This window comes from Drosophila tropicalis, unplaced genomic scaffold, assembly GCF_018151085.1.
Source record: "Drosophila tropicalis isolate 14030-0801.00 unplaced genomic scaffold, ASM1815108v1 contig_1009, whole genome shotgun sequence".
Lineage (NCBI taxonomy): Eukaryota > Metazoa > Arthropoda > Insecta > Diptera > Drosophilidae > Drosophila > Drosophila tropicalis.
Window position 1 is genome coordinate 964,671 of NW_027172367.1, and position 25,703 is coordinate 990,373.

The window sequence follows — 25,703 nt, forward strand, 5'->3', positions numbered from 1 at the left end:
AGACCTCTATATTAAATACTATATACCAGTCACATCCCTCAACAATGAAAAATTGCTTTAATTATTCCAATTAACAAACCCAAAAAAAAAAACCAAGAGATTTGCTAAACAGTTATAGACCAATAGCCCTTCTTTCTTGCTTCTCGAAAATTTTAGAGAAAGTTATCTCAAAGAGAATCATGTGGGTGCTCAATCAAGAAGATCATCTATTCCCATATCAATACGCCTGTAAACAAAATCGTTCCAATATTAACCCATTACTTATAATAGACAACTACATATGCAACATCCTAGCCACAAGAAATCGTATATCGGTTCTTTCAATTGACATGGAGAAAGCTTTTAATAGAGTTGGAGGGCACTGCATCCTTCAGCAACTGCAAGAATTGAAATTTGTCCCGAAAATCATAAACTTCATACGTACATAGCTATCTTAACAATAGTAGAATAAAAGTGGTAGTCAATAACACTCTTTTGAGTAATATGAACCTAAGCAACGGAATCCCACAAGGGTCCTCACTGTTTGTCACACTCCCCATTGTTTCTTCACAATATAAACAAGATATAATTGGATAATTAACTCCCTTAACTCTCCCATATTTAATATCCTTATCAAAGAAGCCAGCCTGAAGGCATTTGTTGCTCTGGCATTGTAAATAAAAATTGTAAAGCAGAAATAATTCTTCGCTACAATTAAATAAATAAAATTAAAATAATGATAGCTGCTAGTCTTGTGTCAGATTTTAGGCTATGAGGCATAAGGAATTTATAAACTTTACTTTCATGAACTTCCTTTACCATTCTATTTATTAGGCCAATTGTGAAAGAACATATTACTTTGATAAATGCAATAATCGTCTCGTTTAACTCACAAATTAGAATCAATCAGCCAAGGAAAATCAAAGAGCCCCTACGGCGATCAACAGCGATCCGAATACCAATATGTTGGATCAAAAAAAAAAAAAAAAACACGTGCACATACCGAAATACCAATTCAATTTTTATACCTTTGCAAAAAGGGTATATTAATTTTGGTCAAAAGTGTGCAACGCAGAGAAGGAAGCATCATCCAGTAAAGTATATATATTCTTGATCAGCACGACGAGAAGAGACTTCCTGCTGAGTGATTCGAAGCGAATTCCTCCTAGACCTGAAGAGCTACAGCGTTGAAATTTTGCATGTAGGCTTGTATATACCGCACATATACTCGGATTCAGCCGGATCAGGCCACTTTATCATATAGCTCCATATAAAAAAAAAAAAAATATAAAAGCAATAATACAAAAATTGGGCGTTTGTAGGCCCGAGTCTTAGGGTGATAATGATCCATCTCTTAGGACTTTTGAAATGAAAGTATTCCACCTGGTTGCTCAGCGTTTCAATTCTTTTATTTAAGAAATCAAAACACTTAATGTCAAGCTCTTTCATATCCTTAAACCAGATGGCATCCATATGAAGAAAGTGATTTCTTTACAACAACCGCAGACTTTGATCATATACAGAATTCTAGATCACTCCAGATGAGTTTTCATCGCACGTGTGCAGAAGGACAGTCCCGTTGACTTGCTGTAAAAAGGTACTCATCCGGACCATCTACAATGTGCTCGTTGGTTTTACAAGTTCTTCCTGACTCAATCATCTGGTGGGGTCAACTTTGATGCCTCGGTTGAAAGGAAACCAGTTGAGTCGCAATGCGAAGCAGACATCGACACAATTGTCCATTAAAATGACCATCTCGAAGACCAGTAACCGGACTGCTACAATGCAACTTAACGAAACACCAGAATTGCAGAATTGCTTGTGGGCGCCACCAGATTGGCACAAGTTGAACGTCAGGAGATTATCAATGAGGACAAACAAGGAACAAGGCATAGAAAACCGATTCCATTAATGTATTATTGCATTCGGCCAGCAACATGGATGAAAAGCTTTTTAGAATTGATTATATCCATAGACGACCCAGAAGGAATCACAGTATACGGCTTTGGCTATGGACTTCCACTCCACCGGAATAGAATATATCCAAACCTTGTGATACTGCTGATTCAGGAATAATCGTGATCTACCAATATTATCTAATTGGTTCTTCATATAAATATAAGCAACTATACTTACCCTGATGATGATGAAGCCAAACTATTAGAAGTTATGCACGAGTCGACTGCTTTAAATCGAGTTGAGGTGTTTTACGTTTTATGCACAAGAGTCGATTATTTTGTGTTTCCAAAGTTTTTAAAGTTTATAAATTTTGTGTTTGCAGTTGTGTAGAGCAATGTTTTAATAAATAATTTAACAAAAAATTATTTTTTATTTTTTTGTTTTGTTCCAGAAAACTAGTGTTGATGTTAATAAGATTCAGACTAAACTGAAATGAGAGAGTCTCTTCTCTCCGATGTAGAGAAAAATAAAGCAAACAGCCGAGACAAGGCCTGCTTGATTGTTTATTTTTTTTTTCAAATATTCGGTAGACTTACTTTAAAAGTAATCGAAATAATCAAGTGACATTTATTCCGATGATATTTTGATTTAAAGGTGGAAAATTTACAAAATTTGTATCAAGACTAAACTTTAAGATGTCGTTGAATGATTCGACATTAACGAAAACTTAATATTTATAAAATTGAAGTTGGTTTACTTTATTCTAATATTTATAATAGACTTAAATTAAATCATAAAATATTAAATTATAGGGATTTTCGATTTAACTCAACTCTTTGCCCCCTAATTGTGTTCAATTATTATTGATTTAAATGTCGAGCTAGTTAAGTCTGGCATATTTATACCCATTCCAAAAAGGGTTTATTCATTTTGGTCAGAAGTGTGCAACGCATAGAAGGATGCATTTCCGACCATTGAAAGTATATATATTCTTGATCAGCACGACGAGACGAGTTCATATAGCCATGTCCGTCCGTCCGTCCGTTTGGATCACCGCATACTCCTCCTAGACCGTAAGAGATACAGAGCTGCATGTAGGCTTGTATATACTGCAGGGGTTGTATATCTCGGATTCAGCAAACGGCATACAAACGGCAAAGTCACGAACAGTTTTTAATAAAATCAGTTTTGTTTAATTTGCGGAGGAAGTGGGTGTGGCAAAAAGTTTGAACAATTAGTTTCTGCGCGCTAACTAAACGAGTATATAAACCAAAATTGATGTCTCTAGCTGTTATACTTTTTAAGAAAAATAATTTTATGTGATTCATGGGGGCGTAAGGGGGCGGGGCGAACATTCCAATTAACTCTATACATTTACATACTACACGAGAATACATACCAAATTTGGTGGCTCTAGCTCTTATGGCCTTCGAGATCTGCGTGTTCATACAGACGGACGGACGGACGGACCGACAAACGGACATGGCTAGATCGACTCGGCTGTTGATCCTGATCAAGAATATATATACTTCATAGGGTCGGAGAATCTTCATTCTGCCTGTTACATACATTTTGGCGACTTTAATATACCATTTCACCCGTTGGGTGTATGGTATAAAAACAATCGCAGTTTTTATAGCTTGTGCCGTTGCCAGATGCTGGGTTTTGGTACTCCTAAGCTATGGTGAATATTTCGATTAGTATTTCTTGAGTTTCGTTTCCGAATAACTTCGTTGGTTACTAATAACAAAGGCCGACATTTTTGAGGTCATCAAAAAGTATTTTAATCTCAATAGGTCAGGATTTCGAAAAAATGCGTTCAAATTATTCAAAATGACCTCATTTGCAATATATTATTCCATGATATAAGCATAATATTGTACTAAAAACATTATTATTTTATCCTATTAATATATTAGGCTTGATTGAAAAGAAATTTACAAAATATCAAAGAGTTATTTCTTTGTTGTAATGGAAAATATCTTACACTCTGGATATAGTTCTATAATGAGTAAAATTTCAACCAAAAAGCATGCTATGGGAATTTCAAGAATTGTCTGCATTTAAATTTAAAGAATTGTGGGAATTTGCTGCATCTTATAAATTGTATATTAGTTATATGTGCAAACAAAAACTCATTTGCTTACACAGAATATTCTAAAATCTGGTAAAAAAGTAGAAAATTTTTGTTTAAACTTTCTATAGTATACTTTTGTGTGCCTATTTTCCAACCCCAGATAGCCAGATTTCACAAAATCTTGACGTGATGGACAAAAACCAAGTATGCAGTCAGAATCAGCCAACCCGAATTAGTTAGGAACACTTCTTAAGTTAACGTCAGCAAAAATCATGTCGGCCTGCGTAATCAATTAATATTTCATTACAACTTTATGTACATATGTATATACAACCCAGAGAGCTTCGGTGAGTTCAGCAGCGCCTACCCTATAAGTTTTTTTTTTGCGAATCTTCCCTTACAAATAGCCATCAAAATTAAGAAACTTTTTATCCAAATAGTTATATGTTAGCGAAAAAACAGCCTACAAACCAGAATAATGCGGCCTATGTAGCATTATTTTTATCTGACATTTATATAATATATGTATAAATGCAGAAACCATATATTAAATTGGAACACAGCACAGTCATTAATAGGTATATCATCCTGTCAAACTTAACCAAGACTGCAAATGCAATCGGATCACGGTTTAACGCCGATTTTTATATTTTACAAAAAATTTTGACTATGCACAACTAAATCTGGTGCAATGTGCAACGCCAAGTAATGGTGCATTCCTTTGTTTTTTTTACACGTCGTCTGGTTCGTCTATCGCGGAGTTTTACGTTGTTTGTACGTGTCAAGTAAAAGCCTGCACAGATGGGAGCAGTTGTCTGATTCCCTTTATATTTCTGAGAAATCTGGAGTGTCCACTTTCTGCAGAATGGGCTGCAAGAGCTGTTTATTGTGGGGTTTATATATATTATTTCAATTGTTTTTTTAAGGAATCCATTGAGTTCGTTTACGGCATTAAATCAATAGAAGCTCTGGGGAACTTGCATCCAATTCTTGAGAAGGTGTAGTTGTAAACATTTGTACTTTTTGACAAGTGGTGTCACTTTATGCTTAGGAATGTCTGGGAATGTTATGATGCGGACCATCCGTAAGTTCCAAAGTTGGTTATATCCAGTTGTCTAAACCTTAATAATTCGACACAATTAATGCATTAAAATATTTAATTTTTTGTACAAACTTTTTTCAACATAGTTTCTTAGAATTTAAGTCGAGATTTTTACCAGTACACCAATCTTCTGGTGGTGCAGCAGCCTGATGAAATCGTTCTACGTGTTCATCGGACTCTGTCGGGACTGGTCATCCGAAATAGTCCTTGTGGTAGTGGAGAAAATGAATCTTAAAAGACATTAAAAGGACTGAAATATTTCATCCACATTCTCTTGCCAGTCTTCAGTACGGCGTACTCCCAAGCAGTTGTTAGTAACAGATTTAATGCAGTTCCACTCCATCTTTTCTTTTGGTCTTAATTGCACGCAAAATTCACTATTTTTAATGAGTTACCTAACATCTGGTCCGTTGTGTATTCATCTTAGGTTTATTTCCACTCTTGAAAATAAAAACAATGCAAAATACCTTCTTTTATTTTTGCCAAGCTCAATCTTGGAAATATTTGTGTCAAGCATTGGAACCGCATCACCATCTCGATTCAGTGCTTTAATAAAATTTTTGACAATTTCCAATTTCTGGTATCAGTGGGGTATAAGGATCACATTGGCAAAATTTAAACATCCAACATCCAAGCCTACCAATCTCGCTTTTCATATTGGTTATCGCGAAATCTGCTATCCCAATGTCAAATGAAGCACATGGTTTCCGTATAACCCTCTTCCAGTAGAGAAAGAGCTTTCAGGTCAGCATATATCTTCCGTTGATTATTACAGAACACAATCCAAGTTTAGTTTTATTGACTCGTAGGCTTCTTTTGTGTTGGTACTAATAGCAATGGGAACTGGTTTTTTGTGTTATCCACATAAAGCAGTTCTGCCTTCAGTCCTTTTCCTTTTGTTCTTTTCGATACATCCTTAGACAAAATGTTAACAGTTCGTAAATGACGTGCTTGACTTTCAGTTGTCTTAATACCAAGCAATGTCATCACAGGAACCTTTTCAGGTTCCTGTGATGACATTGCTTGGTGCTCAATTAACATTTCTAATCACAGGTAAATTAAAATACTCCTCATAAATAGCTTCCGTTCCAGAAGATATTTTGCGTCTACTTCGAGGGCTCCGGACAATTGACAATTTTTATTTATATATCTATGCTTAAATGATCGCAAGAGGTAATTTCTTAACGGTGCTTTTATAAGTAACCACCGAAATCAGTAGAATAGCGGTAAAAGCCTTGAGTACTTAAAGCTCATGGGATAATTTGAAAGGGACAACATTTTTTTTAACTTAATTTTTTTAATACATTTGAAAACCTATAAAAAATTAAATCAACTTATTTTTTAAGTAAATTGGATTAAATGAACACCCGTACCCCTTCTCCCCTGCTCAAACCAGGCTACGCCCTTGACTAATATTGTTGACAAATAAATAATATGCAGTTATTCTACCGACTGTATAAATATTTCGAAAAAAAAAAAACGAACAAATACAGCTAGTTTAATTTTGTTACCATACCAAAAAAAAAAAACAGTCAAAATGAATAAATGTTTATACATATTATGTTATTTATGTTTATTTATATCTCTTCTGCTGCCATTGATCTAAATAAAATCTCATTCTAAGGCTTCGAATTGAAAAGTTGTAATATTACCAAAATGCGAGAATGAAAACACAAAAAAAAAAACTTGGGTCAAGAATCGATTTTTTTCGGAGGTCATTCATATAAGCCAATATTTTAAAGTAACAACTTTGACATGATTTCCAAAGACAACTTAAGCTTTTCTAGAGTAGATTCGTGGTTTACTTTGTTTTAGTCCTATAGCCAAACTGTTTAAGGGACTTTCGAGGTCCTTGTCGCTTAGGAAAACAGTGGTTTCCTAATTATCGAGCTAAAACTATCGACGGAAAAATCCTTATCGTAGTTGATTCGTCGATAGCCCCACATTTGCATAGCCTCCTTGCAGTGCGGTGCCTTTTGTATAGCCCTAACTTGGTTTGCTGACAACTGGGTAATCCATTCGAAAGCGGGTTGGTTAGGAAATTGCTGATCGAACTCATTCATTGAAGAGGCATCCCCCGACTCCTTATCAGAGAGTTCAGAAAAGCGCGGATGCCCAGTAAGACTTTCCTCATTCCGTTTGAATGGTATACCATAGAAATCAAATATTTGAGGCAATACTTCGGCTGTATGTTCGGCTAAATCTTCATAGCGTATGATTCTACAGGAGTAAATACATTTAGTTGGACTTACGGGAAGCATGAAAACAACTCACCCAAAATTTAGCGGATATTCCTTTATCAGTTTCTTGGATATTACATAATCGCTGACCATATCCTTGCATAATACACTCGGATCATCACAATCTGAATTGCCGATGCACCAAATTCGTTTGGAACGAGATTGCATTGTACCACGTGGATCACGGACAAGCAGCAGAATGCGAATGTTAAGACTATTAAAACAAAGAGTAAAAATACAAAAACATGACCAAACAATTGACTTATTGCAAGCCTTAATACGATAAATAAAATAACTAAAGTCTCAATATCAACTTACTCCTTTTTTTCCAGAAGCATGGCCAAGTACTTCAGACGTAGGTTATACACAGACATATTAATGAAGGGGAAAAGTTTGCAAATATGCTCGATGGTCTTTGAATCCCAGCACACATCTTGGGGGTAGGTCGAACAAGATTTCCACTGAACGCCATAAAATCGACGAAACGAATATGAAGCCATACCGCTTTTAAGCATAGACTGCGCCGATTGGTTATAGTTACAGCTGTATAGGGACACCAGCTCGTCTAAAGCCTGCTCCGCATGCTGCTCTGCCGAGAAACGGGAATGATATGCTACTAAAGGAGCATAGTGATGGTAACAACCAGGTTGATGGGACAAGTTATGGAGCAAACTTAATGCACCAGAGCCACGAAATGTCACAAGCATCGATCGAATCGGCTGGCCGCCCTTATCCAACGTATATTTCGACAAATTTCCCAAATGCCGCGTTTGGTAGGCAACGATCGCCCGATGCATCGTCACAGGATCCGGCAGCAGCATCGGCAAGAGGACGAAAACAAAGAGTGCGTAGGAAACGTAAAGAGCTATGCAGACGCCTACAAATTTTTTAGTGCGGGTTGCTTCTACCATGGCTTAAAATTTAGCGGGGATCTTGGTAATCTTTAATTATAGTCACTGGAATTTTAACAAAGCTGCAATTTTATTTTATTTTGACCGAAAAAGGACCAATCATTTTCCAATTGAAATAAAATTCTTAGAGTTTGAGATTTATTTTTGGAATCATAATATCCCAAATAGAGTATTCGATTTTAAATAGTTAATGTTAAGTATAGATTGTACATAATAGTAATAACGTATTGCTAGTATTGCTAAAAGGTTAATTATAATTATTAGATAGAAATACGCTGCGATTAAAAAATAGTCGTACATTAAAAAAGACTAGAAAATGTCAAACAAAAGAAAGTCGCTAATTGACTTGAAATTTCTGTGTTGGATTTATACAAATTTGAATGCAGCATATTAATATCTTCTTCTATATATGTATACATTATATTTTATCTGGCACTAAAATCGAAATTGCTTACAGACTTTGAATGAACGTTATTATTGTTATTGTTAAATCTATGTATATGCTTGGTAACTTGAAGAATACACATATGTATAGACATATGTACTTATGAATCATTTTAAAGAGATCTGAATTTTCATTCAAGTAATTGGAAAACAACCAAAATTTAAAGATGTTTAAGAATGTTTTCCCATTTTAGATACCTACAAAGCCAAGACGATGAAAAGATTCAAGAGCTAAATTACTAAAAATTTAAATACTGCTGAGAAGATCAACAATTTCGTTTAACTTTTAAAAGCTTAAGTGAAAACCCAGGCGTAGTTAGGAAAAACAAGTAAGATAGAACTTCATTTTTAAATGAATAGAATTTAATTATTTAGTTAAATAAAAGGGGAGGACACCCTAACCATATCTGGATACGCCTGGACGAACCCCTTTAATACTTTGGAATTATTTTAAATTATAATTTTTCATAAATTAGCGCTACGAACTTCTTTTAAGTAGAGTAGTTCATGGGTTCGATTGCAATATTTTCATTAAATTGGTGAAAATAATTGAAACACTATTCGCATTTTTGAAATTACTTGAATTATTTTGACACGTGGAACAATTTAGAACCACAGTGATCAAATTTAGTAATAAACCTGTTGCTTACAAGAAGCTGGAAATATTTTAATACTACCTGTTAATACCATAAAACTAGACTCGAATGAATTTTTCTCTTGTCCAGAACCTCAATCACTGTTGCCTTCGGTTTCGTCATCTAGGAGTAAACTTGTCGATCCATAACTACGGAGTCTGAAAAAAAATGTATCCATCAGTCGATTTACTCTACATAAGTTCGATGAAAAATTGAACAAAATAAAAAGAGCAGCGGAAGCAAAAGTTAGTAAGAAACATCGGCGAGAGCTTACCTCATCGTCCGACACCTTAAGCCCATCTAGATTAATACTATTTCTAGCATAACCGACACTAGAACTTGACTGTTGACGATGCTCTTTATCATGACTGCTTCCATTGGTCATACACTTTAGGGGCAAGGCGAGATTTGCCCGATTACCAGTGCTCGAGCTGCTCCCGGCACTGCCATATCGACCGTTTCCCACAGAACGCTGCCTTTGATGCTGGTGATGCTGATGATGATGCGGATGTGGATTATCAAACTTCTGTTTGGCACGCTCGAATTCCAAATTCCTTGACTTCGACTCAAAGATGTTTTCCTCCAAATGGGTGGGCTTAGCATCAAAGAAAGCAGCTGCGGCTGCGGCTGCGGCTGCAGCTGACGTAACGCTAGTCTGTTGCTGCTGAAGTAGCGTTCGTTCCGTATGACTAGACCGCTTCACTGAGGCCGCATGATGGACAGCGGCATCACTGCCATTATGGGAACTACGAAGTCCCGCCTGAGAGTCATCGAAAATCTGACGTAAATCATTGATGTTGGGCTTGGCTAAACAGTCGCTTGGTAGCTCAACGGCTATTTTGTTTCTTAACTGAACGCCGCCCAAGCCACGCATTTGTGGGCTTGGAGCTCGTCTTAGGTTGGCAGTTTAATGGATTTTTGTTAGTGTTTAAATATAGATTAGCGAGACCAGCACCAATAGATTAGTTAGTTATTGTATTAGACAAATGTTAAGGGATAATTAGCGCATACATTCTAGGAGAATTCTTACCGGTTCTGCAAATGCTGGATTTGCACTTGAAAACCTTCTGTTTGGCCAACCAACTCATCATTGCTGCGCTGCAGCCGCCGCACTTGATTGACCGCCGAATCCAGCTCATCCTCTGCACCGGCTAATTCACGTTTCAGCTCTTCCACGCGTTGTCTCAGCCGTTTAACCTAAAATATATTTTAATCCCTTAGAAATATTGTACTATTACATAAAATTACAAGGATTTAATAAAGTGCCCCTGTCCCTTTTTACCTAAATGATAGGTCATTTTAAGGGAACGTTCTCTCTCGTCTTGGTAGACTGCCCTTTCAAATTATTGGCAGTTGAAGTGTTAAATGAATAAACATGACTATTCCTGAAATCGGACTACACTAAATGAAACTGTTATCGAAAAGTTGTATTATAATTTTTGCCATACATAAGATGTATATGCATTATAGATTAGAGGGTGAGAAGACGAGTCGATATAGACATGTGTCACATAACTTGGTTTTGAGATAAAGTCTGACAATTCCTCTAAACGGACCACTATAACAAATAGCTGCCAATGAAAATAAATATCGAAAAGCCGACTTTATTTAGAAATTATTAATAGAAATATACTTAAATGCCTTGTTAAAGTAGACTCAGTGAGAATTTTCTTGTAATATAGAAAATGCTTACCAAATATTTGGAAAACGAAATTCATTCAAGGATTTTTTAAGGAAATATGCAGCCAATAACTGTTTTTTTTTTTCATTCTTGCACAGGGTAATAAAGAAGAGATTAGATGTTTGTAAAGTATATACATATATGCTTGATCAGGATGAGGAGTCGATATAGCCATGTTTGCTTTGTCCGTCTTTGCGAATCATTATCTGGTATTGAAGTTGTTTATCACTCAATTGATCTGATCGGATCGAACCATTATGACATATATATACATATTTGATATAGCAACAATATATCATATAATGCAGAAATATGTATACAAAATGAAATGAAGAAATATCTTAACAGAACTTATTCAAGAAAATTACTAATTTTATTATTATAGTCATTGTAATAATCAATTGTTATGATTGTTCTTGTTTTTCTTCTTCAATTAATGACCTCAGGATTATTATTATTTACTTGCTGTAACTTTATTTCAATAAGATGAACACAATAATAAATTTTAGCATGGAAATTTTAAAAAGCTCTCATCTCTCAAATTTACTTTTGGTTTCTATCACCAAGTCGGTATTTAATATGCGATAATGCTAACAATTTAGGGGGCCCAGATTAAGATCAGTCTTATCAACGAACCAACAGCAAGAGCAAGATTGGGAGAGTAACCGAAAGCTTTGACATTCGTGCTTTCATGCTTATTTCTAAAAGCTTTCCAGACGTTCTCAGTTTATCGCCAATCGTCAAACAATAACATTGCTTGTGGCCCGCCTTGAGTAGGCATAATCAAAACAACAACAAGAAGAAGAATAATGATTGCGCAAATGAGCAAATTGTGGCGTCCCGCATCCATTTTTGGACGATTGGCCAGCAGCAACACTAAGGCAAGTGCCCCGAAATTCAATTGGCAGGACCCTCTTAATCTCGAGAGTCAACTGACCGAAGAAGAAGTGGCTATACGCGATGCCTTTCGTGGATATTGCCAGTCAGAATTGCTGCCTCGAGTCAAGGTGGCTAATCGATTGGAGCAGTTTGACACAAAGATAATGGAGGAGATTGGCAGCCTAGGTGTTTTGGGTTGCACCCTCAAAGGATACGGTTGTGCGGGAGTATCCAGTGTGGCATATGGGCTTCTCACCCGGGAGGTCGAGCGCGTTGACTCCGCTTATCGATCAGCAGTGAGTGTGCAGAGCTCTTTAGCCATGGGAGCTATTTACGACTTTGGATCTGCAGAGCATAAGGAACGATATTTGCCCCTTATGGCTCAAGGCAAACTAATTGGAGCCTTTGGCCTCACCGAGCCCAACCACGGCAGCGATCCGGCTGGAATGGAAACACGTGCAAAATACGACAGCAAATCTAAGGCCTACATTCTTAATGGTTCAAAAACCTGGATCACTAGCGCTCCCATAGCGGATGTGCTGATTGTCTGGGCCAAGTGTGATGATGGCAAACTTCGAGGTTTCATTGTAGATCGGAAAATCTCTGGTAAAGGCCTAGACACACCCAAAATCGAGGGCAAATTTTCTTTGCGAGCCTCACCAACTGGAATGATTCTGATGGATGACGTTCATGTTCCCGAAGAGAATATGCTACCAAATGCACTGGGATTTAGCGGACCCTTTACTTGTCTAAATAATGCCCGCTATGGTATTGCCTGGGGGGCTTTGGGAGCGGCTGAAGCTTGTGTCGAAACTGCGCGCCAGTATACGTTGGACCGCAAGCAGTTCGGACGTCCGCTTGCCGCGAACCAGCTAATTCAAAAGAAATTGGCTGATGCCACCACTGAAATAGCCCTCGGTCTACAAGCCTGCCTGCACGTGGGACACCTCAAGGACCAGAAGTTGCACACCCCCGAAATGATATCACTTTTGAAGCGAAACAACGCTGGAAAGGCTCTCGATATTGCAAGACAGATGCGAGATATGCTCGGAGGAAATGGCATAAGTGATGAATATCACATAATCAGGCACGTTATGAACCTAGAATCGGTAAATACCTACGAAGGTACACACGACATACACGCCCTCATTCTTGGACGAGCGATCACCGGTCTTGCGGCATTTGCAAACTGAGTGCCGTCTTGAAAGGTGTTGAAGTATTTTGTCTGTACGAGAATATGCATTTACCTTTTATAACTGAAAGTTTTTAAAATAAATCATTGTAGCTACTGTAAATCAAGATAACTCGAATGTTTTGCCCTCAGTCCCTCTCAGATCTTGGCCAAACTTTCAATTCGTTGCTGATAAGCAAATAGACCCCTTGCTAATCTGTATTCTTAAATGCTCATGGTGAGAGCAATAAAAGAAAAACTGGTGATAAGTTTCACAAGATCCACCCGTCCGTGGGGTTCACTGACAGGCAGTGTGACAACATTAAAGTGAACTTTTGAAACAAACTAAAACTATTAACTTGCGAACGTTCGCTTTTAAAGATAAGCCATTGTTATTTTTTATAAATACAACAGGAAACTTTACTTACCTCAGCTTCATATTGTTCCGCTCGTCGAACTGCATGGCCCAGCTCTGTGTTGGTCTCGGCCAACAGTTTCTTTAACTTGGAATGGGACATCTTCACCTCATTAATCTCTTTATTACGTTCTGAAAGGTCCTGTTGGAGCGCACGCAACTCGACGTCGTTGGCCTGAAGTGGTCGACATTTTCGATCTGAACGCTCTTGATAATCGCGTAGCTCGGAACGCAACTTTTTATTATCTCGCTCCAGAGCTAATTTGTCCGACTCCAAACGCTCCCTTTTGCCCCACTCTGATGCATTTTCGGCCTGCAGATGCTCCAGTTCGGTACGCAATTCGCTAAGGCTAAAATGGCCGTAAAGTTAAGTATGTCTTGTGTTTTTAAGATGCATATCAATGTAATTTACCGTCGTTCTAAATTCTCACGAGCGGCAACCTCCTCCTGCAGTGAATTATTAACAATGCGCATCTCGGCTCGATGTTGCTCCTTTAAGAGAAACGCATACATAGTATAAAACCAAAGATAATCGTTTATAATCTGAATCTACCTGCAATGTTAGAAGTTCGCGAACGGCCTCCTGTTTGGCTGAGCGCATCTCTTCTTGACGTGCACGCACATCCTGCATCTCTAAGGTAAGCTTCTCAATGGTCTTATGCAACTCCAATTTTTCACTTTAACAATAAAGAATTTAATTACTTGTTACATTTTCCCATCATATCAATCTTACTCTCTTTCCGCCTGCAAAGTCTTCTGCACCTCTTCTAAGCGTAGCTGTAACATTGATATTTTTTGCATCAAATAATCCTCATCAAAATCATCCTTGGACAGCTGCTGTATAAGCCGCTTTTCCTCTGCCGCTGCTGCTGTCTCATCCAAATTAGCCATGTGATGTTTGGGCATGGCGCCTTTTAGGGCGAATTCCTCAATATCCAGATCTTTAACATCATTGCACATTTTGGTGACCAAACCATCCTCGCTATTGACATTCTTTAGACCATCCGAAGAGATGTCTGGGGAGCAATTGGCATCCCGCCCATTGGCCTCAACATCGCCTTCGCTTGTATCGGCTCGATGGAACTGACCGGCGTGTTTCATCATTAGCGTGTGAACCTTCTCCATTTCCTTCTTTAGCTGCGTAATCTGCAGTTCAAGATCGTTCTTCTCGCGCTTCAATGAATTTGCCTCCTTCATAGTGACTTCCAACTTGATGGTCAACTGTTTGGATTCTTCGCGTGCCTTGTTACGCTCGTTGCGTACCTTGAGGGAAGCAATAGGATTTAATTAAACAATCATTTCATTATAATTTTTCGGTTCTAAGTCTTCAGCATGAAACATTCCATGGAAAAATTTGGCAATCTATAAAAATTAACCTTTTGAGTTCTATAATTGCAAAAATGGTCGTATTTTTAGTGACTTGTAGTGAATTGTTTACGGTACAAAATTACTTACTTGATGAAATCGAATATATGTAGTATTTTCTTTTTTTTTAATTAACTAAAAACTTTTAATACAAGTTTGAGTCGGTCTCTTAGAGGACTGAAGACCGAATCGATTCAACAGTTGAATCTTTACCATGACAACTCACCTTACTCCATTTCTCACGCCAATTGGCAGTGCAATCGGACCTGCAAGAAGAAAGTAATTTATTATTCACTATCAAAACCTACCAGGTCACCATTACCTACCACCACTTCATCGTTTTTTCCATCTGGGCAGCCCTGGCCCGCGCTTCGTGTAATTCCCTTTGGCGCTGCGACTGCGAAGAATATGATAAAGAAAGGATAAAAAAAATGTTCAATTATCCCCTTTTATTCACCAATAGCCTACCTCTCGAGCCTCCCATTCTGTTTCCCCATATCGTCCTGGAATTGTAACAACGCCGACTCCACCAACTGACACGCCTCCCCCGCTAACAACGCTAACGCCCACGCCATCATTTGCATTAAGGGGCCGTGCAGTTGCACTTTGTGCAGCCTCCGCCATTTAAAAGTTTTTACAAAGACGCAAAAATTGCAATTAAACAAATTTTATACAAGTATCTGTGGATGTGAGTGTTGTAAAACGTCAATGTTAGAAATCGCGATATGATGATGGGAATAATTTTCACAGCGATGCTATTTGTATACCCTTCCGAATTCGTTAAAATAAATGCAGTTCTAGCATGCATTGTAATAAAATAATTTTTGGGACAACTAATAGCTCAGCAATTTAATTTTTAATTTCAATGTGATTTAATGAACAGGATTCCATCTTATTACTTCGTTTTTCTATGAAAACATTTTAACAAACTTCTGACCGAACATCTGTTTTGAAAGGGTGTTAAAGGTATGCTTCATAAATGCAAACACATCAATAGAGTTATCGGTATTTGTCCCACCTCTATTGGCATCCCGCTTCCCCAAGAAAATAACAAAACTATCCGGAATTTTCATTGTTTTTACTTATAAAAATAATCATGGCCAAACATCATCCAGATTTAATTTTCTGCCGAAAACAACCAGGAGTGGGTGAGTGAAGTGGATTGTCGATCGATCGATAATTCGTTTAACATAATTTCTATTAATTTTTGCAGCCATTGGTCGCCTGTGTGAGAAAGATGATGGAAAATGTGTAATTTGTGATTCGTATGTGAGACCGTGCACTTTGGTTAGAATCTGTGACGAATGTAACTATGGATCGTACCAGGGTAGATGTGTAATTTGTGGCGGACCTGGGGTTTCAGATGCTTACTATTGTAAGTCCTGCACTATTCAAGAAAAAGACGTAAGTAAAAAATGAAATAGTGACTGCTCAATATATCAAAAACCGATGTCATATAAACTGGCGTGACACCGAAAAGTATTCATAACGTTGAGAGAATCTTGAACAAAATGAATTGTGAGAACCAGAACCGTCTGAAGTGAACACTCCTCGGTCTTAGAGTTTCGCTAAGGTCAAATCCCATCCTTAACTTTGACCATATTACAATTGTTTAAAACAAGGAATTAGTTGTTTTCAGGGTTTTTTTCATAATTTAAAACGTTACTTTTTTCTGCCTATTTTAGCGTGATGGTTGCCCAAAAATTGTGAACTTGGGCAGTTCTAAGACTGATTTGTTTTACGAGCGCAAGAAATATGGTTTCAAACAGAAGTGAGTTTAGTTTGTCCCTCCCAAAAAGCGCTAATTAAAATTTTTTTATATCTTGTTTTTTTCAGCTATTGATTTACAACATTAAGGTATACACTTCTAATAAATTTTTATTGTAATTCAAAGAAACACTTTTTTCGTATTTTAATTGTCGTATATATCGGAATATAATTGGAATTTATTACACTGATAATAGTTTATCCTCGGCCACACCTGGCTGCTCATACTGTAGGCACAGTCTGTCGAATTCAGTGGACTTCTTGTCCAGATCTGTGATAAATTCACTTTTTGGGTAGAATTGTCTTAGTTGCTCGAGGTAGCGAGTAATGGTCTCCGAAGGCTTGCCGGTGAGATGAGATAAGACCATCATATTGATTAGGGTGTCGTAGTCGTTGTGTTTTTTCAGCAAAGCTTCGCGTATACAAGCTTCTGCTTCCTCGTAACGCTCAAGACCCAAATGAACTACCGCCTGACCATTCAGCAGAGCCGGAGTGGGTTTAAATTTCTCGCAGAACTCTTGGTAGATATGAAAGGCATCTTGCATCTGTTCTGTACCCTGACTGAGGGCCACCCATGCCTGAGCCAGTTGGGTAAGAGTGGCATCATCGCTTATCTCCTGCATTTTGGCCACCAACTGCTTGGCCAAATCGACACGCTGCAGCCGTAAAAGACACTGTACGGACAAGGCCATGGATTCAAGGTTTGTTGAACCATGCAGTATCTTTAGGGCATTCTCGAATTGTCCATCGTAGCAGTAGACAATGGCGGTGGCTATATGCCAAATATTCGTTTCATCCTCTTCCCCAGCCACCTTGTCGGTAAGCTTCTCCAGCAATTCTTCACATCGCGATGGTTGCTCGAAGGCCTCGTGAACATAGCGCAAAGCCTTGAGAGGTGTAGAGTCGGTCTCCTTGATGTCGGACGCAATAATGCGACCGGAATCTATGGCCAGGTATGAGAGATACATATATGATAAAAGTTCGGATCCAGCCGTGCCCTGCTCTGGAAGGACGAAGTTAATAGATCCCATGAAATTGCCTACAAAGTACTCATTGCGAGCATCAAACAGCACAGAGCTCGGATCATCTTCGTTGCTACGGCTCATGGCTTAGTACTTCAGTGTTTTTTTTAGTTAAATTAGAAAATTGAAAATTATTAATCTGGCTGAGTTGGCTTTTCGTATATCAGTGTAGCCAGATTTCAAATACTAAGCACTTAGCGTTACCACATAGACAAACAGTACTGCCATTTTAGCCTTTTTCGTTACGTTGTTCAACACCGCCATTTAAATTTTGTATGCCCAAGCAATAAAGATGTTATAATTTTGGAATGAAGCAAACGCAAACACTTTTTCTATTATTAAAACTTACAAATCAAAATCGGATGAAAATATTATATTTGTATACATGCGAAAATTGTAAGCTGTTTTTTAATTCTTGCAAAAAAGTTTCACCTATTCACACAGAAGAAAGTATCCCCGACCATATAAAGAATGTTTGTATGTATGTATGTATGTATGTACATATATTTTTCATCATGTCTGTCTGGATCGACGCGAATTCCTCGTAGACCGTAAGAGCTACAGAGCACGTGGACTTCTATATACTGCAGGCTTTCAGACGGAACGGATCCAATATTATATAGTCCCAAAAAAAAACGGATAAGTCACGAACAGTAACTTTTCTCAATAACATCGTTATTTTCTAGGAAACTAATATTTGTCAGTTTTGTATACCTATTATTAACTGTAATATAGTTGTCATATGAACGTACGACGAAATTTCATGCTATATGCGCCGCATTGCACCAATCTAACATTGTAGGCCGATCTTTTACGAAAATTACATTTTTTCGATAAACGTTTGTCCCATTGACTGCTATAGGTAATAGAGGCTTAAAAAAAACTTGCAATTTTTTTTGGCAAAGATTGGACTATGTATGTATGTATGTATGTACATATATACAATGTACATACATAGATCCAAATGATTGATTTTGCTTTGTATATCATCGCAACATTAATTAAATAGATAATTGTAAATCTTTACAATATTTGCTGATCTCAAGAATACACAAATGGACTTCAGTTTTAAAATATTGAATACAGGTTGCACTTACTTGATTATAAAATAATGGTGTAATTAAAAAACTATTTAAAAAAGCGTCGAAATGACGCAAAACCCCTTATTATACATATGTATAAACTTTTTTTTTTCTTTTTTTTTTTTTTGGTATTTTTAAATCTTTGAATACTTTTCTCAGCTTAAGATTTTTTAGCATCAACAACAAACATTTACGCTTATCTCTCTTTGTATAATTTTGCTTATTATTTTTAGTTTCTATTTGAACCTTGAATTTGCTTCATTTCCTTATCGCGAAACAAACGCATAATACGTAGAGATTCGAACATGTCTCTATACAATCCACGAGACAGCAATGCCAACTTAAATCAAGAATACTTGCCCAGTTATCATACAGCAAGATTTCAAGACTGCAATCATCCTAATCAAGCTGTGCAGGAAAATTTTATCCAACTGACACTGCAACGTGGGCTAGAACAGTTTTCCAAGCGTAACATTATTTTTAATCATATCTTTAATCCTTTTTAGATGAAAAGGAGTTAAGCAGCAATCCTGACATTGTGATTCAAAATCTTCGCTATGGCGGCACAGACGATCGCCAAGTGGTTGATATTTTTCATCTCAAAACTACACCAACAACGGGCTCTCCCCTCTTCGTTTATATTCATGGGGGCTATTGGCAAATGCTCGAGAAAATCCATTCCTGCTCTATTGTGGGACCATTGCTGCGACGTAATCATCGTGTTGCAGTTATGGACTACAATATATGCCCCCACGTGACTTTGGAAGAATTGATTTCAGAGTTCGAAAGTTTTCTTGCATGGATCTTTGATTATGCTGAAAAGACTCAAACCAGTGAGATTCACTTTGCTGGTCATTCGGCGGGGGCACATCTATTGGCGATACTTTTAAATGTGCCACATATTACGACACCTGAGAGGCGTCTTAAGGTGAAGCAATTGTTCTTTATCTGTGGAGTTTACGACTTGCGGGAACTTTGGCCTCTGAGTGAGGTCAATCCCAATAATATACTTGGTTTGAACGCTACAAAGTCGACAGCTCTGTCTCCTATGTTGTGGAACTATCCAGAGTTTTCGCTGTGGCATGCAGGTGGTACCCATTTGCATGTCCTGACCGCTCAGCACGAGAGCGTGACATTTATTGAACAAAGCCGCTCTTTTAGTGAGTGCTTGACTAAAGCTGGATTCCCTGTTACTTTCAAAATGTTTGACAATTACGATCATTTCGATATTATCGAAGAAACGGCCAAGGATGACTCAAATATATCCAGGTACTTGCAGAATGCACTGCTTTAAATCGAAATGCAAATAATCTCATTTGATAAGTTTTCTTTTACATTACGATTTAATAATAATGCTTAAGCTGTTTTTGAAAAACATTTACCATCATACTTAAGTTAAGTATTTCTATGTACACAATCATGACAGATCCGAAGGAAACTCTGAGTTGTCCTGCTCTCGGACTCAAAACTTTTTTTAAATTTATAAAATACATAATAATATATATAATTTAAAAGCCGAAAATTTGTTGTTATTTAAATATCTGTTCGTAACAATAAAAAACTATCTGTTGGGGACAACTCTGATAGCAAATTCTATGGCCAATAAAATAGTCTGTAAAAATAATGAAAATGAAATAAATTATATCAAAATAGTGTCAGAAGGTGTTAATAATGTTTGCGACTACGACTCTTCATCGGAAATGATAATCTCAGCAGAAATTTTCTCCAGCGGCTTTTTCTCTGGCCCTTTTGTATTCGTCTGATGGAGGCTCGCATTTAAACTGGATACAGACATAATCTTCAATTTGCCATTGGACATGGACTCGAACTTCTCATTTGTAGGAACAGCAGCAGCATCAGTCTTGACTCTCGTCGTTCTATCATCTATCACATCCGCAGTTGTCTTTGGTTCACTTAATCCTGGCCGATCCTCTTCCGCATCAGATTCAGCTTCACTAACTTCACCGTTTTCTTTAAAATTATCTACAAAAGCATCTACATCCTCTTCATCTTCGGAACCATCGGAACTGGTATCCCCATCTTCCTCCTCTTCATGTTCGCCAGTTCGACCTTTCTCTTCGTCCAACTGCATTTTCTTCAGCAAACCATTCATTGCCCTTGCTCTGGCCTGAGCACTGGTGCAGGGCTTATCATCATCTTCATCATCATCATTCTGACTGATTTGTGTTGTGGTGGTGGACCCTTCCAATGCCGATTTCTGGGCTGCTTTTGCCAGCTTCTCTTTAAGGCGCGCTTCTCGATGTTCTTCAGCGGTGAGATCCTGCTCTCGCGCATATCTGTAATATGTTTAAAATCATAATAAATTGGAAAGTCTTTTTATGACCTTTTCGCGCACAAAACAGAACTTACTTGGCCAAAACATCACTGATTTTAGTCTGCTTCTTGTGATTCTCGTTCAGCTTGGCCAGAAGCTCCGGATCAGCGGCAGCGGGATCTTTAGCATTTGCCGTAAAGTGAGTAACAGTTTCATAAAGGTCAGTTTTGCGTCTTGCCTGCAGCAACCGTCCAACCTTAACAAAGGCATCATGAGCTAGGAATATAAAAAGGCAAATACGTATGAAAATAAGATTTGTAACGTCTTTTCTTGACTTGTATCGAAATTAATTTTAAAAATTGATGTCCAGACTTTAGCCCTTTAAAAGCGAACAAGTCAAGTTCTTTCGACCAATTCTAGTATTTGTCTAATGTGACAGCTTAATTTGGTTTAATTGATTTTTAATTTATATTTAGATAATGTTTTTAGATATAGTATTCACAACAGTGCAAGGACTCCGTAGAAGTATTTTTTCGTTTTACCTATTCGTTTCATTTCGAAGTTGGCTAATCCCAGGTCTTTTTCCTTGTTGCAGTGCTCCAACAAGCGCAGCACATCGTGATAATCTGGGAATTCCTGCATGCGGTTTACAAACAACGACAGAGTTCGATTAAATTGGGGATAGGGTGAGTCTTTAAAGACAAAGGGTTGCTTTAGTTGACTGTGCGCGCTTTTATTCTCTCCAGTTAGATCACAGATTTTTTCATATATTTGGCAGGCACGTTTCTTAAATCGCTCCACCTGAAGATAGCTGGAGTCATCGTCATCATTCCAATCGACATCCGCCTCTTCTAAAGCGGTAATCTTCTTGGTTATTGTGTACAAAGTACGATTCAATTTTCGGATACGATCATCCATACGCTTGTCGCCCAGGGACGTTTCGGTGCTTTCGGTTGGATCTAAAGGCTCATTGGATTGCTTTTCAGGTATAGTATTATCTTCCTCTTTTTCGTCTATGGCGGTTATAGTTTTTCCTTTGCGTCGCACTCTTAACTCATCGACTACACCCTTCAGGTGTAGGTAAATCATTTCCGGATCGTTTTTAATTTTTTCTATGGTTAATTGAACCACTTTACGAAATCCTCGAGATTTGACAAATTTTTCGTGAACATTGTTATAGTATTTGATTAATTTAATGTCAATGAGACGTTCCATGTCCGAGGACTTATCCGTTTCCCTGCTTAACTGAAGAAGTTCAGCATATTCTGGAATCATAGGTGGCGGTTGTGTTGGCGACTTTTGTTTCGTATTAGATTGAGGATCATTTCGCGGTGATTGCTCTTTTCTTAACTCAGGTTTTACTTGCTCTTTCTCAATGGGATCAACAAGGTTTACGATCGTTTGCTCTGGATTTATGCTATTTTTTTTTCTCAAGGTTCGCCGGCTGTTCCTTCTTTAAAGTAGTTTTCACTGGGTTTGTCGTAATACCTGAAATAATTTTTGGTTTCTTAATGGCTAATTTCTGCGTTGCTGTGGCTGCGGCTGTTGGGGTTATAACCTTCCCCCTCGCTCTTTCACTTTCTGGTTTCTCTGTGGGCGGCGTTGTCGGCGGTGATTCGACTAAAACAATAGTAGGAGGCGTCGACAGTGGCTGATCCTTGGATAGCTTCTGCTGCTGTCCGATTACGTGATTTCGCCATTCCTCATCAGATTTTTTAAGTACTGTGATAGGTTGAATACGTTTTGCCTTTGAAACAGTCACGCTTACAGGTGAGAGGCTGGCGCCCGGCAAGGCAGATAGCTTAAACGTTGAACCCTTGGACAGCTGTTGTTGTTGATTCATTGCATGAATCGACAAACCATGCGTCGGTGGAGGAGTCGTTGTTGGTGTCAGTTGGGGCGTAATGCTGGTGGTTGGCGGCAGATTTAGAAGGAGTGGCTCATTTAGAGCAGCAGCTGAATGAGGCGGTGTGGCCAAAAGACGCAACGGCGGCGTGGCACTGGCGGCCATAGAAATAGCTAGAGAAGGCGCTGCTCGTTGAACTAAGCTGGTGGAGCGAAATGGCAATGTACGGGCTGCAGTGGACATGACATTAGTGGTGTTGATAGGTGGGCCTGTCGAAAAGCTGGCCAATGACTTAGTTGTAAAATTTCCTGTGTGTGTTACTCCAGTTCCTACGCAATTCAGTGTGGCAGTCTTGGATAAAGACAGATTCGGTCCCTGCTTTAGATTGCGGACTGAAGTTGCTGGCTGAGATTTACTCAAGATAGGAGCCGGTGACTTTAATTGTTTCTGAATATGTTGCATCGGCTCTGGTTGTGCTGGTTGCTGTTGCGGTGTCTGCGGTTTTCTCTGCAGTGGGGCCAAATGAGAATTTTGTAATGTGGGCAACTTGTTGACCACTAAAGTTTTTTGTAATTTTACTGCGGGAAGTGATGTCAACTTTATTGAAGACGGAGTAGTAGCAGGCAGATTGGGATTTCCAAAGCTCTTCAGTACTGGTGTCACTTTTACCTGGTGGCGGGGTATCGACGGCAGCATTACATTAGGACTAGGAACCTTTTGGGCCATGGACCAGGCAATTTTTTGAGAGGGAACAGGCTTTACTTGCTTAATGGCATTATTGTTTGTAATTTGTTTGATGTTGCTGATGTTGCTTGATGGGGATGTTTGAAGCTGTGATACGCCTCCTGGTAAAATCATACTAATGGAGCTGCCATTGCAGGGAATTTTGTTGATGCTGATGTTGTTGTTGTTCGTATGTTTGGTAACTGTTAATCCACTCGGCAATGTAGCGCCGCCACCAGGTAAAGAGGCCTTCTGTATGTTGACCAATTTGTTGGGCAAAGCTTTTCGAAATGCCTGCGCCAGTCCTGTGCCTGCACCCTTGTGTTGCCCTTCCTCCAATCGCCTTCGTTTAGGCTCAGGAGGTGATTGCTGGAAAACATAAAGGTTCTTTTAGAAATATCTTTAATGAATTTGACGAAGTTGCAACCTGTTGACTAAATTTAAATTTAAATTTAAACCAAAAACCACAGCAAGCATACATAGTTGGTGTGTGTGTGAGTAGTGTAGAGATAACTAATATCCGTTAAATCTCAAATTCATGTGTAGAGTTTGTTGAGCAAAGTAAATAAAAACATTTCACACTCTGGCTTAATTGCGTCTTACATAGGTAACACACTGAACACACATACACACACATACTGTGTTCCACTTAAATGCAATTAACATTTATAATTTGCCATTGCAAGAGTTTGAAAAGTCTCCAATCCTTTTTAAATTCTCTGGCAACACTTTTTGCTCTTTTTAGTTTGTCAATGTGCGTGTGTGAATCGAATGAGTATGTGTGCATATGCACACTCTCCTCAGCAGCGCGAAAAATTATATATTTGTAAAACACACACGCACACACATGCACGAATTTCCGCATACACTCATAAGTTTTGAGAAAACCTAATTAAAATAAGCTGTACTGTACTACAACCGCCCATTTATCCCCTATTTGTTTTATACCTCATCCTCCGAGTCCGAGCTTAAATCAACATAGATGACTGATGCCGAGGCTGATGCCATCTCACTTATCCGTTATTTTAATAGCAGTTGATTTATTTACAACGACGTTTCTACAGTTTTTTCCATATGCCTAATATTACGGTCGCTTTAAAATCGTGTTTGTGTTGTTGCTTTGCATTTGTTAGTCTACGTTTTTTAATGGAGAGTTCTATGCAAACTAACGTTGCCACAAATCAAAATTTCACTGTTCGATATTTTTAGCACGTTAATCGACATTTCGGGGCAAAACCTATCGGTTAATCGACATTTTGGAGCAAAACCTATCGAAAATCGACATTCCTGAGCAAAACCTATCGAAAATCGACATTCCGGAGCAAAACCTATCGATTGCGCTAACTGACAGCCAGTGCTGCCGTTTTTCTCAGAGAAAACAAAACTGAATTAGCAAAAAGCAGGAGCCAAAATAAGCTAAATCCTAAAAGAAACAACTGAAAAACCACCTGATTTTCAAAGCCGTTTTTATTTCATAAAAAATATATTTTCAAGAAAATTTCATATTTTTGAAAAATAAAACGAAACCAAGATAAATTTAAACGTTATACATTCATTTAAACGACATTAAATCTGCTATTAGATTGTCGACACATCCAAGTGTTTCTCAGTTTCTATAAATTTGTTTCAGTTTGAAAAAACTTTGTAATCAAAGCATCATTTGTGTATCGGCGCAATCCGGATCTAGAATTCAAAAATATTACCTTTAATATCCTTCATTCCATTTCTGATTTTCTTTTATTCATTTCCTCAACCCAAAATTAAGTGATGTTATCGGTAGAAATTTCAAAAACTCCAAAATTGGAATGTTTTTTTTTTTTTTATTTGCAAGATACAAGATAGACAATATTGCAGACTGTTACTCTGTCAATTAATAGGCATTGAGAAACTTAATTATGACAACTAAACTGAAATATTAAATATGCTAAAAATTCGCTGTTTTATTTCTAAAATAAGATCTATTTTCCGCCATCTACAATTTTCAAATTTTGTCCGCAATCGCTTTTAAAAATAAGCCAGATCTGGCCGAAAATTATCCGAAAACGACAACACTGCTGACAGCTCTATTTCATACGTGTCCGGTGTCGGTCGGATTTGTTCGGGTGCCATTCGGTTCACGGCGAAAGTTCGTGTTGGACTCTTTTGTTCGACTCCGATGTTCGAGTTCGAATATTTTGTTCGACTTCGACG

At 38.0% G+C, this 25,703-nt stretch overlaps 7 protein-coding genes and 1 long non-coding RNA gene across 11 annotated transcripts; 3 read left to right on the plus strand and 5 right to left on the minus strand.

The window, feature by feature from the left end:
• Positions 1–1,366: 1,366 nt before the first annotated feature.
• LOC137587007 (uncharacterized) lies at positions 1,367–2,380 on the minus strand. Of its 2 annotated transcripts, none has more exons than XR_011033847.1 (2): positions 2,116–2,380; positions 1,367–2,037 (listed from the first exon to the last, which is right to left on the minus strand). It is a non-coding gene; the product is annotated as an uncharacterized lncRNA (long non-coding RNA). The 2 variants fall into 2 exon arrangements; XR_011033848.1 differs by having other exon boundaries at positions 1,367–2,040.
• Positions 2,381–6,743: 4,363 nt separating this feature from the next.
• LOC137586894 (carbohydrate sulfotransferase 4) lies at positions 6,744–8,379 on the minus strand. Its single transcript, XM_068303088.1, has 3 exons — positions 7,616–8,379; positions 7,332–7,511; positions 6,744–7,277 (listed from the first exon to the last, which is right to left on the minus strand). Exons 1-3 carry the CDS (start codon positions 8,206–8,208, stop codon positions 6,917–6,919), a joined length of 1,134 nt encoding a protein of 377 aa, XP_068159189.1. The 5' UTR covers positions 8,209–8,379; the 3' UTR covers positions 6,744–6,916.
• Positions 8,380–9,212: 833 nt separating this feature from the next.
• Positions 9,213–15,682, minus strand: LOC137586875 (coiled-coil domain-containing protein 102A). 3 transcript variants are annotated; one of them, XM_068303068.1, is made up of 11 exons: positions 15,566–15,682; positions 15,267–15,478; positions 15,125–15,195; positions 15,025–15,064; positions 14,167–14,696; positions 13,987–14,110; positions 13,846–13,925; positions 13,447–13,783; positions 10,318–10,484; positions 9,562–10,180; positions 9,213–9,445 (listed from the first exon to the last, which is right to left on the minus strand). In XM_068303068.1, the coding sequence occupies exons 2-11, from the start codon at positions 15,420–15,422 to the stop codon at positions 9,437–9,439; spliced, it is 2,133 nt and encodes a 710-aa protein (XP_068159169.1). In that variant the 5' UTR covers positions 15,423–15,478; positions 15,566–15,682; the 3' UTR covers positions 9,213–9,436. The 3 variants fall into 3 exon arrangements, with proteins under 3 accessions (XP_068159169.1, XP_068159161.1, XP_068159178.1); XM_068303060.1 differs by lacking the exon at positions 15,566–15,682 and having other exon boundaries at positions 15,267–15,520; XM_068303077.1 differs by lacking the exons at positions 9,562–10,180; positions 15,566–15,682 and having other exon boundaries at positions 15,267–15,517.
• On the plus strand, positions 11,706–13,151 carry LOC137585994 (glutaryl-CoA dehydrogenase, mitochondrial). Its single transcript, XM_068302060.1, has one exon. It carries the CDS (start codon positions 11,778–11,780, stop codon positions 13,038–13,040), a length of 1,263 nt encoding a protein of 420 aa, XP_068158161.1. The 5' UTR covers positions 11,706–11,777; the 3' UTR covers positions 13,041–13,151.
• A 110-nt stretch (positions 15,683–15,792) lies between the features above and the next one.
• On the plus strand, positions 15,793–16,695 carry Phf5a (PHD finger protein 5a). The gene is made up of 4 exons (XM_068297795.1): positions 15,793–15,946; positions 16,012–16,202; positions 16,484–16,569; positions 16,635–16,695. The coding sequence occupies exons 1-4, from the start codon at positions 15,895–15,897 to the stop codon at positions 16,639–16,641; spliced, it is 336 nt and encodes a 111-aa protein (XP_068153896.1). The 5' UTR covers positions 15,793–15,894; the 3' UTR covers positions 16,642–16,695.
• On the minus strand, positions 16,659–17,767 carry epsilonCOP (coatomer subunit epsilon). Its single transcript, XM_068297662.1, has one exon. It carries the CDS (start codon positions 17,669–17,671, stop codon positions 16,748–16,750), a length of 924 nt encoding a protein of 307 aa, XP_068153763.1. The 5' UTR covers positions 17,672–17,767; the 3' UTR covers positions 16,659–16,747.
• A 1,056-nt stretch (positions 17,768–18,823) lies between these two features.
• On the plus strand, positions 18,824–20,191 carry KFase (kynurenine formamidase). The gene is made up of 2 exons (XM_068295530.1): positions 18,824–19,113; positions 19,176–20,191. The coding sequence occupies exons 1-2, from the start codon at positions 18,975–18,977 to the stop codon at positions 19,961–19,963; spliced, it is 927 nt and encodes a 308-aa protein (XP_068151631.1). The 5' UTR covers positions 18,824–18,974; the 3' UTR covers positions 19,964–20,191.
• Daxx (Daxx-like protein) lies at positions 19,994–24,675 on the minus strand. The gene is given in 5 exon segments (XM_068295637.1): positions 19,994–20,966; positions 21,040–21,220; positions 21,487–22,361; positions 22,363–23,882; positions 24,462–24,675. Coding segments are annotated over 5 exon segments (3,252 nt in total). The 5' UTR covers positions 24,522–24,675; the 3' UTR covers positions 19,994–20,350.
• Between the last annotated feature and the right edge of the window lie 1,028 nt (positions 24,676–25,703).

Excerpts from the sequence above, each read along its gene's own strand:
- LOC137586894 (XM_068303088.1), bottom strand. The coding sequence starts at position 8,208 with ATGGTAGAAGCAACCCGCACTAAAAAATTTGTAGGCGTCTGCATAGCT. Across the intron at positions 7,512-7,615 it reads ATGCTTCTGGAAAAAAAGGA|TCTTAACATTCGCATTCTGC; the intron begins GTAAGTTGATAT and ends TTGTTTTAATAG. Across the intron at positions 7,278-7,331 it reads GAATATCCGCTAAATTTTGG|AATCATACGCTATGAAGATT; the intron begins GTGAGTTGTTTT and ends TTACTCCTGTAG.
- LOC137585994 (XM_068302060.1), top strand. The coding sequence starts at position 11,778 with ATGATTGCGCAAATGAGCAAATTGTGGCGTCCCGCATCCATTTTTGGA.
- LOC137586875 (XM_068303068.1), bottom strand. The coding sequence starts at position 15,422 with ATGGCGGAGGCTGCACAAAGTGCAACTGCACGGCCCCTTAATGCAAAT. Across the intron at positions 15,196-15,266 it reads CAGAATGGGAGGCTCGAGAG|TCGCAGCGCCAAAGGGAATT; the intron begins GTAGGCTATTGG and ends TATTCTTCGCAG. Across the intron at positions 13,926-13,986 it reads GCGAACTTCTAACATTGCAG|GAGCAACATCGAGCCGAGAT; the intron begins GTAGATTCAGAT and ends TTTCTCTTAAAG.
- Phf5a (XM_068297795.1), top strand. The coding sequence starts at position 15,895 with ATGGCCAAACATCATCCAGATTTAATTTTCTGCCGAAAACAACCAGGA. Across the intron at positions 15,947-16,011 it reads CCGAAAACAACCAGGAGTGG|CCATTGGTCGCCTGTGTGAG; the intron begins GTGAGTGAAGTG and ends TAATTTTTGCAG. Across the intron at positions 16,203-16,483 it reads GCACTATTCAAGAAAAAGAC|CGTGATGGTTGCCCAAAAAT; the intron begins GTAAGTAAAAAA and ends TGCCTATTTTAG.
- epsilonCOP (XM_068297662.1), bottom strand. The coding sequence starts at position 17,671 with ATGAGCCGTAGCAACGAAGATGATCCGAGCTCTGTGCTGTTTGATGCT.
- KFase (XM_068295530.1), top strand. The coding sequence starts at position 18,975 with ATGTCTCTATACAATCCACGAGACAGCAATGCCAACTTAAATCAAGAA. Across the intron at positions 19,114-19,175 it reads TATCCAACTGACACTGCAAC|ATGAAAAGGAGTTAAGCAGC; the intron begins GTGGGCTAGAAC and ends AATCCTTTTTAG.